Below are 10,094 nucleotides of genomic sequence, written 5' to 3'. Positions count from 1 at the left end.
CTTAGCCCCTGGACCCTCCCCCCCCCTCAGCGTCTGCTCCCGCCACACCAGGCCCCAGTCTCCCGGGTACCCGGATGTGCCAGGCCTGCCGCACCTGCCGCCTCCATCTGGCCCCATCCCGCTCCCCCGCAGCCTTCCCGGGCTGACGTTTCTGAAGTCCCGAGTCCCTCCATCATCCCTCCATATCCTCACCAGGAGGACCCGGGTCCATGCTCTGTCCATCTGAAGGACACCCTGCTTCTGAATCCAAGGGCCGTCAGTCTCTGGGGAAACCTGGATGTGGAAATCTGGCTGTGCTGCCCCCCTCCCCGCGGTTCCCCCTCCCAGCCCAGGGGCCATGCAGGCCTGACATCGCTGATGGCCTTCTGCTGGGGTTCCCTCTGTCCTCCCTCCGGGTTCATCCCTTGCCTTCCCTCCCGATACCCGCAGGACCCTCACCTCTCCTGCCTGAACATCTGCTCCTGCCACCAGGCCCACAGGCTCTCTGGGACCTGGATGCAGAAGTCACACTTGACCTTGTCCCCATGCAGCCCTGGGGTCTTTTGGGCTGACCCTGGGGCCTGACCCCTGTGAGGTCCCCTCTGTCCTCCCTGCATCATGGACATTTTCCACTTAGGTAAAGGGCGTTAGGACGGATTCATGGAAAGCTACCTCCTGGACCCAAAGTTGTCCTTGCTCTGTTTTTCATGAGTACTTTTAGTTACTGCAGAGCTTCCAGCTGCCTGATGCAAGGTTAGAGGAAGTAAATATTGAATTCTGGTGGACCTATGCTCAGCCTTAACAACGATGTCAGGAACAGAGTATTAAAAAGTAATCCAAAATGATAAAAAAAAAAAGTAACCCAAAATGGCATATATATGCCTGTACTCAACCAGAAATCCACCTATCAGAGGAATTTTTCCATGTTTCCTTAAAAATTGCATACATACATACATATACATATGCATATGTGAATCAAGTTGCTGTAGGCTCATTCACTGACACAGAAGGTGGAGCATGCCCCCTGCCTGGGCCTTCCACCTTCATGGATAAAACTCACAGTTCTCCAATTGCTCACGTACCCTAGAATTCCAAGGGAAACTAATATTGAGGGTATCACCATGGACGTCTCTTCCCAAGTCCAAACACCATCTTGGAGGTGGGGATGCTCTCGACAAGATGGTCCACGGTGCTTCCTTCCTAGGAAACATGGTCTATCAAGAGATTCCCCAGCCCATGCACACGCCTTCTCCTGCACTGGAGCCCACCCTTCCTCACCAGTTGAATAAGAAAAGGCGCCATCTCCACAGGATGCCCACCCACCCCGCAAACATGTGCACCTTGGGCCAGTCCTGGTGACACAGGCCAGCCATCATGCCACAGCACGTAACTCGTGCCTCTGCTACGCCACGACCTCAGAAGCCCCCAGAGGCCTCCCAACCAGGGACACTATCGTTACACAGTAGGTGCTCAACCAAACGCGACTACATGATTTGTTATGACAACTGACTTTATCGCTGGGAGGAGTTTCTGAGGCCACATTTGCCTTGGAATTCTTTGAACTTTATCAAGCATCTCTTGTGTGACACCTACTTCCAAATACTTCCAAATACAGGACCACGTCTAGTTTTCAAATGATTCTGTAATCTCAGCGGGGACGATTCGCTTTATGCATTTAATGGCCAGAGGCTACTACAGAGTAAGGTTCTGTGTCGGGGGAGAGAAGGTGATTCCTACCTGTTCTACGCGGACCAGTGATGACTCATTAGCGGGCCAGGTCCAAGAGGTAGACAGAAGAACATGAGGGGAAAACCAGGGGAAGGCGCTGTCATTCGGGAAAGTGCTAAGTCTGGAAACATTGCCAGCACCTGGGCAGCCAGTTCCCGAAGACCTCTGGGGCTCAGACAGAAGAACTCTAGGTTAACGAGCCCACAGACAAAATCCTGTTTGATTCTCATTATCACCTGCCTTCCTTAGCCCGGGTCTTGGAACCTTCGCCACCGCATCCTTCCTTTTGTCACCTGGGAGACACCACGCTGTCCTCACTCCTGATGTAGGAGTCAGAAAGCTGGCCACAGGCTGGGCGGGGAGGGGACAGCATGGACTCGACATGGCTTCGCACCAGGGTTCTAGTCTCTGCCTCGTCACTTACCAGCCATGTGATCCTGGGAAAAGGACCAACCCTGAGAGCCTCGGGATTGTCACCTGTGAAGTACGTGGTTTGGAGCCGCCCCGCCCCGCTGGACGGCAGGAATGTGTGTCGGGGATGGGAAGCACCTTGCACGGCGCCTGGCATATATTGGAACCTGGATGAACAGCAGCTATGTTGAATGCTATCCTGTCCTGACCCCGGGGCCTCCCACGCTCTCCTCTGGGATAGGTTTTGTTAGCCCGGCCAGAGTTAGAGTACCTGCAGCTCAACCTGACCTGGAACAGCTAATCGGCCAGAGAGGGTGCTTCAAATGAAACTCAATCCATTTTCTAAATCAGGGGCCGTATGTGGGCTATAGGAGGCTATGTGTGGAACTCGGGTGCGGGGAGTTGTCCCAGCTGGATACAACACAGAGGTGCGACAAGCCTACAGTTCGAGTCAAAGACTGACTCCTTCCCTCCCTCCCGGCTGCTCTTGCACCCAAACACTGCTTTCCTTCAATTCTCCCCACCCAAACCTCAACTTTACTGACTTACAGCTGTCCTGATGGCACTCTAGAGAACCAAATTAAAATGTCTTTTTGATGCCGTGGGCTCTGACTTTCCGTGGTCAGGAACAAGAGAGTTAGTCGAGAGTCTTCTGGGCTCCTTCAAAGGAATATGGGACTGTATTTCCCCAGAAATCCTTGCACATGATGCATATAAAACACCTAGTTCAGCAATGCCTGGGTGGCTCAGCGGTAGAGCGTCTCCCTTTGTTCCAGGTTGTGAACCTGGAGTCCTGGGATCGAGTCCTGGATCAGGCTCCCTGCATGGAGCCTGCTTCTCCCTCTGCCTGTGTCTCTGCCATCTCTCTCTCTCTGTGTCTCTCATGAAGAAATAAACAAAATCTTAAAAAAAAAAACCACCTCGTCTGTGCACTGTGTTCCACTGCACCAGGACAAGAGTGTAGTGCTTCCTATCTACGTCAGTTAGAGATTCTTTTCTGGTTTAACCACTAATCATAAAGAAAGAATCAAACACCCTGCTAAGTTGAGTTTTGTATTCCTGGCTCCTCTTTCAATCCTAAGACACAGTGTGTGTGAATCTGGCTGCTGGCTCCCCTCAACTTCACTATAATTAACTCCTACAAAAGGAATCACAGTTTTGCACAATTCCAAACTTCCCAGGCTTGACACATCTACATTTGATTATTACCTGTACACCCCCCCCTTTGTCATCCCTTCTTTTATTTCTTATTTAGGAGTTAGAAATTATCTCACTATTGTCCTGATACGTTTGCTGCTCCTAGACTTTATAATTGTATGGAATGTGGCGGGGGGGGGGGGTGTCTTGTGTATGCTAGCATCCTCACCATTTACACCAGGCCTTCTAAACAGTCAGTACCTAATTAATGAATGGGGAATAAAATAACCCTGGAGCAGGGGTCTTATTTATTAAGATTTAATATCTGAGACACTTTTGAATTAGTCAAGTATATCCTGGTATATATTTTTTAATTGAAGTATAGTTAACATACAATGTTATATTAGTTTCAGTTATATAATCATAGTGATTCAACAATTCTATTTTTAACTTTAAAAATTTTTTGTGGACCCTCCATATTGTTTTCCAGAGTAGAACTACCCTATGATCTAGCAACTACATACTAGGTGTTTATCAAAAGAACACAAAAATAATAATTCAAAGGGATAAACGTACCTCAATGTTTATAAGAGAATTATCTACAATAGCCAAATTACAGAAACAGCTCAAATGTCCATCAACTGATGAATGTATAAAGAACTTGTGGTGTATACACACAGACACACAGACACACACACACACACACAATCACACAGAATATCTCAGCCATCAAAAAGAATGAAATCTTGCCATTTGCAATGACATGGGTGGAACTAGAGTGTATTATGTTAAGTAAAATAGTCTGTTAGAGAAAGACAAATACCATATGATTTCACTCAAATGTGGAATCTAAGAAACAAAAATTGATAAAAGGAAAAAGGGAGAGAAAGGCAAACCAAGAAATAGACCCTTAACTTTGGAGAACTAAAGGTTTTTGGAGGGGAGGTGGGTAGGGGAATGGGTGAAATGAGTGATGGAGATTAAGGTGTCCACTTGTCCTGTTGAGCATCAGTGTTGTATAAAAGTGTTGAATCACTAAATTGTACACCTGAAATTACACTGTATGTTAACTGGAATTTAAGTAAAAACATTTAAAAACCCAATCCTATACATTATTCCATATTCACCATGATAAATACAGCTTTTAATTTTATAGAATGATACACTCCAAGGGAGAACAGAAAGCAATAATTAACTAAATTTTACTTTTTCTATTTCTTTTTTTTACAGGGGGGAAGGCCAGGGGGAGAAGGAGAGAGAGAATCTCAAGCAGACTCCGTGCCCAGCACATGAGCCTGACACAGGGTTTGATCTCACAACCCTGAGATCATGATCTGAGCCAAAATCAGGAGTCCAACACTTAACCAACTGAACCATCCAGGTGCCCCATTTGTTTCTCTATTTCTTGACTCCATCTGTTTTATTGCTGACTTCTTTCACATTTTTAAGGAAACTTCTTTTCCAATGCTATGTTATCTTGTTCCACATCTCAAAGTGAGACGGAAGGTTTCCTAATTTGTTTTACAAAATAGCAAAACACAGAAAATCTTCAAATCAGCAAGGGAAAAACAACTTGTTATGAGGAACTCCCATAACACTATCAACTGATTTTTCAGCAAAAACTTTGCAGGGCAGATGAGAGTGGCACAATATACCCAAAGTGTTGAAAGAAAAAAGAAACCTGGGATCCCTGGGTGGCGCAGCGGTTTGGCGCCTGCCTTTGGCCCAGGGCGCGATCCTGGAGACCCGGGATCGAATCCCACGTCGGGCTCCCGGTGCATGGAGCCTGCTTCTCCCTCTGCCTGTGTCTCTGCGCCTCTCTCTCTCTGTGACTATCATAAATAAATAAAAATTTAAAAAAAAAGGTAAAAAAAAAAAAGAAAAAAGAAACCTTCCAACCAAGATACTCTTCCCAGCAAAGTCATGGCTCAGAATTGAAGGAAAGATAAATGGTTTTCCAGACAAGCACAAGGTCAAGATGTTCATCACCACTGAACTGGCCAGAAATGTTATAGGGATTTCCTTAAGAAAGCACACTAATTAGTAACAAGAAAACATATGAAAGTATAAATCTCACCAGTAAAATTAAATGTATAGTAAAGGTAGTGGATTAATTGCTTATAAAGCTAGTATGAAAGTTAAAGACAAAAGAAATAAATATAACTAAGTATAAAACACACAAGATACTTATTAAATGGAGTAACAATATATTTGTGACTAATGTCATTTATAAACTTAGTACTTGATGTTAATTAAATCTTCCATTAATAGGAGCAACATTTGAAAAATGCCAAAAGGAGGAAATTCCAAATCATTCTTATGGAACAAGCACACAAAGATGTTATACACCCAACCCCACCACCACCACCAAACCCAATTCTGCCTCTTTACCACTTATACCAGTGACTGCTTTCTTCAAACACAAAATGAAATAACTGCCTCAGACTTCCCTTGGAGCAAGAGAAGCTGCTGGATATGGCCCTAAAACGGACCCTGGTCCTGGCCCTCCCACTACATCCCTGGCTGCAACCCTGGCTTGGGATCGCACTTCCTCATCTCTCAAGGCTTCCTCATACCAGACAGGAAAGGCACTAGGGATGGTATCATTGACCTTGGCCAAAAACTCTAAGATTTTCATCTTGCTGGTTTCAGCATGGGCCCTGGAACCCCACAGGAACTCGTAGCAGGCAGGGTCGCTGCCCGCCACCTGCCAGTACTCCAGGTAGCCTTCCTGCACCCAGATTTTGGTGAGGAGCTCCCTGGGCTCCCCATAGATGAAGTGCTCCTGACTATCGTACACCCCCATGACTCCCAGCACTTCCCAGACATCCTCCTCAGGGGCACAGTTGCCATCCATAAAGATCACACCAAGGATATTTATCAAGAGGCCAGTCTTGGGCACACTCTGCTCACTGCTTGGCATCTCATTGCAGGTGAGGCCCAGGGCAGTAACTAAGACATAGGCATGATCACTGGAATCCACTTCCCTCACATCAACACCAAAGACCAATTGCATGCACTCAAAGGCTTGGCTGAAGATCACAGGGAAGAGCTCCTGGTAATCTTGGCTGACAGTTTTCAGCATTTCTGCCTGTGTGGTCAGCTCCTTTGTTCTATACTTGAGAAGCAGGAATGCCACCAGGTCAGCTACCTTATCATCTATGGCATCTTCAAGTAAGAGCACAGTTTCTGGCAGGGCCTGCAAAGTGTTTGGCTCCTCCTCTTCTTGGCTTCTGGAACCCTGATCTGATCTGATTGATGGAGTGACTTCCATGGCAGTGGGGGAGGAGCAGGCTCTCTGAGGACTCTGGAGAAGACCTGGTGATCCAGAAGCAGCAGAAATCTTTGTAGTGCCTGAGATCAGAAAGTAACAGAAGGAAGAGGAAGAGGAGAAATAGGAAGAGGAGGATGAGAAGGAAGAAGAGAAAGAGAAAGGGGAGGAATAGGAGGAGAAGAAGGAGGTTGCATTCTCCTTAGCTTCAGGAACCTGTGTCCCCAAAAGACCCTATGTCACACTTTGGGACTAAAGGTGCTCTTCAAGCATGTGACACCAACACTTTGGAGTGGGAATCATGATTACTGTTGGCAAGAGTATGCACAGGAGGGGGGTGATGGGACCTATGGGCTTGCGGGAGAGAGGGAGCATGAGGGGTCTCAGCTGAGAAACACATCCTTGGTGACTCTAACCTTTGTTAGATGCCTTTGCATCTCAGGAATCTCCCCTTTAGGGGTGCTCTAGAGTCTCAAAGGGGTCTCTCCTCTTGGGAGGCCTGTCCCCTGAGAACCTGAAGAAAGAAGTGAGCCAGTTCCTCGTGCAGCCAGCAGGGTCTGAGGTTCTGGGACTGACAATGAGCTTTGGTGGGCTTGGGTGCTGTAGGGTCCCCTCTGTTCTGGGATGGGGAAACCCCTGGCTCCACATTAGAGCATCACCTCACCTTGACTCCTGGCATTGCCCGGTCCTCCTCGGCTCTTTGACCTGAGAATGCATGTCTTACACTGAGGCCAAGGCCCTATTACCCAATTCCTGGATCCCCTGTAAAAGGGAGGGAAAGGGCATGTGAAAGTGCAGACTGCGAGCACAGCCCTACACCCCAAGTGCTGACAGGAGGGCTGGGCCAGACTCTGTGAGGTCCCCAAAAATTCAGTCTAGATAGTCCCCTCCATGCTCATTCAGAAGACCCACCTTTCCCCTGACAGGATGTGAACCCCTTCCTTCTGCCGGCCTGAGACAAAACTCTCAGAACAAGACCTCTGATACTGAACAAAAGGAAGTGAGGGGAAGCCACATCTGGACATACCTGCAAAGGTTTTTCAGGGGGAACAGCAAGGGGCAGCCAAGCACTGTGGAGTCCATCTGTCCTGGGACTGGGGGCGGGGGGGGAATGCATGCTCTGTCCCTATGTTGATGCATAGCAGGGCTTCCCTCTCTTATCCTGAGGCCGCTCTCTTTAAATGAAAGTCTCACATTTATGTGAGACCAAAGATGGAAGAGAGGGAGCACCACAGCTTTAGGTCCTCCCATGGCTGACAGAAATGGGCAGGAAGGGCTGAGGTTTCATGTATTCTTACATGGATTTACCCAGTCCTTTCTCATGGTCCTCACTGTCTCCTGATAAAGCCTGGGCCCTTTCCATCTGTTCACCACAGTACAGCCCTCTATGCTGAACCCTCACTTCCCTCAGATGCTTAAGCAGGAACTCAGTTAACACATTGGCAACCCCTCCCTGATTCCTGCCTGGGACCTGCTGGGGCTGACAGCTGTGACCCGATTCTGAGAGCCCCCTCTATTCTGGGGTCAAGGGTCCCCTCAGTCCTACCTTGGGGTCTTCACCCTGACTCCTGGCAGGACATAGGCTGTCCTCTCTCCTGACTTGTCATCCTGCTCCTTACACCAGGACTCCTGACTCTCTGAGACCCAGATGTGGAAATCTGGACTCCCTACATGTCCCTGTCTCCACCTCTCCCGACCAGGAACTTTCCTGGACTGACTCTGTTTTGGGGTCCAGGGTCCCTCAAACCTTCCTCTGCATCTTCACCAGGAATCCCAGCAGGACCTGGACCCTCCCCTCTGACTACTTGAGGCCCTACTCCTGACAACAGGCCCTTAGTCTCTCAGAGACCAGGATGTGGAACTGGCCAGATTGGCCGCATGTCCCCATCCCATCCAGGAGCCTTCCTAGACAGACACTGGGACCTAACCTCTGTGTGGTCGCCTCTGTCCTCCTTCAGGGTTCATACTTTGACTCCAATTAGCTCCTGGGCCCTTTCCTCTGACCACCTGAGGTTTGATCCTTACATGAGGCCCTTATTCTGAGACCCGGATGCGGAAGTCTGGACTCACCCTGTGTTCCTATCCCCCCGCAACGGACCTTCCCAGGACTGACTCCACTGGCGTGCAGGGTCTACCCCTCATCCTCCCTCTGCATCCTCGCCGGGAATCCCGGCAGCACCCGGGGCCCTCCCCTGTGCCCACTTGTCCAAGGCCCTGCACCTGAAGCCAGGGGCCCCCAGTCTCTCGGGAGACCCGGATGTGGAAGTCTGGCCGCCCAGCGGCCCGCCCGAAGGCAGGTCCCCAGCCTGCCCAGGGGGCCTCCCAGGCCTCCTATCCCTGGCGACCTCCTGCCAGGTCCCCTCTGTCCTGGGCTCCAGGGCCCCCGCCCCCACAGGCACTCCCTGTGCCCCTCCCCCCCTCAGGCCCTGGCAAACCTCCCTCCGGATGGGCTCCTGAGCTCCCTGGGCTCGGGTCCCCCCCCCACCCACCCCCCCCCCCGAGGCGCATTTCCCCGGGGGCCGCGTGTGTCCGGCCTCCCCAGGGCGGCCCCCCAGCCCCGAGGCGGGGGCCCAGTGCCTCTCTCTCTCTCTCTCTCTCTCTCTCTCTCTCTCGGGGAGGGCGGGCCGTGGGTTGAGGCATGATGGTGGGGTGGGGGACCCCGGGGGACCCCCGCAGTTCTCCCTCAGGTCCTCACCCCGCTCCGGGGAGGGCCGGGTCCCGTCCTGCCTCCGGGGACCCGAGGCCACTGCCCCAGGCCCCGGCATCCAGGCCTCAGCTCGACGCCGCGGCCCCGCCTTCCCCCCCTCCCCCCGTCGTCTCTCGGGGTTACCAGCATGGCCGCCAGGCTCCCGGAGGCCCCCCGCCATCCTCCGGGCCCCCTCCCGGGGCTACCTGCTCGCCTGGCTGCTGCTAGGCCCGCGCATGGCCTCCTTTCCTCCGCTGGGGACCCCAATCCCGCCTCCCAGCCTAAGTCTCTCCACTCTCTCAGATCTCCGAGGCGGAAGTCGGCCCACGTCACATCCGGACCCGGTTGCGGGCTAACAGCATGTAGCGCAGAGATGGGTTCCGGGGTGTGATAGGTGGAGGGAGTGGAGGGAGGGAAGGGCGGGGGTCCATCTGTCCTCTTTGGGGTCCTCACCTTGACTCTAGCAGGGTTGGGCCCCTGCCCCCTGCACACCTTGGAGTCTGTAAGCTTCACATCATGGCTCTCACTCCCCAAGTTCCCTGGGGAGATGGAGAGTGAGTGAGTATATTTTCCTACATGCAAACGTTAAGACATACTTTTAGCATGTAATACCTGCCTTATTCATTTTACACTGTTAAAACCCAAGTCTGGGCACCATTCCTACTGAGATGAACACAACTCTCTCAGATTTGAAACAAGACTGAGATACCAAATTGGACAAATCTATTCACTGAAGACAGCCTGAAGGCAGTGACTTCAACCTTGAAAACAGGAAACTGAGGAAAGCTACATGGACACTGGGGAAAAGACATGAAATAAAATTTTCCCTGGTAGTGGCCAATAACAGTGATTTTCATAGAGAAGTTCATAAGGGAAATTTTA

General features: G+C 50.5%; 1 protein-coding gene across 1 annotated transcript; it reads right to left on the bottom strand.

The window, feature by feature from the left end:
* Positions 1–5,442: 5,442 nt before the first annotated feature.
* Positions 5,443–9,516, bottom strand: LOC112668424 (melanoma-associated antigen 10-like). Its single transcript, XM_025460713.2, has 4 exons — positions 9,419–9,516; positions 7,554–7,620; positions 7,191–7,288; positions 5,443–6,609 (listed from the first exon to the last, which is right to left on the bottom strand). Exons 2-4 carry the CDS (start codon positions 7,607–7,609, stop codon positions 5,696–5,698), a joined length of 1,068 nt encoding a protein of 355 aa, XP_025316498.1. The 5' UTR covers positions 7,610–7,620; positions 9,419–9,516; the 3' UTR covers positions 5,443–5,695.
* Positions 9,517–10,094: the final 578 nt, after the last annotated feature.

The sequence above is a fragment of the Canis lupus genome, chromosome X (genome assembly GCF_003254725.2).
Source record: "Canis lupus dingo isolate Sandy chromosome X, ASM325472v2, whole genome shotgun sequence".
NCBI classification, from domain to species: domain Eukaryota; kingdom Metazoa; phylum Chordata; class Mammalia; order Carnivora; family Canidae; genus Canis; species Canis lupus.
The sequence above is the reverse complement of the archived record's forward strand: the minus strand, read 5'-3'. Positions and strand labels throughout refer to the sequence as shown.

Coding starts and splice junctions, on each gene's coding strand:
- LOC112668424 (XM_025460713.2), bottom strand. CDS start 7,609: ATGGACTCCACAGTGCTTGGCTGCCCCTTGCTGTTCCCCCTGAAAAAC. Junction 7,289..7,553: donor CCCCTGAAAAACCTTTGCAG/GTATGTCCAGAT, acceptor TCCCTTTTACAG/GGGATCCAGGAATTGGGTAA. Junction 6,610..7,190: donor GGGCAATGCCAGGAGTCAAG/GTGAGGTGATGC, acceptor TTCTGATCTCAG/GCACTACAAAGATTTCTGCT.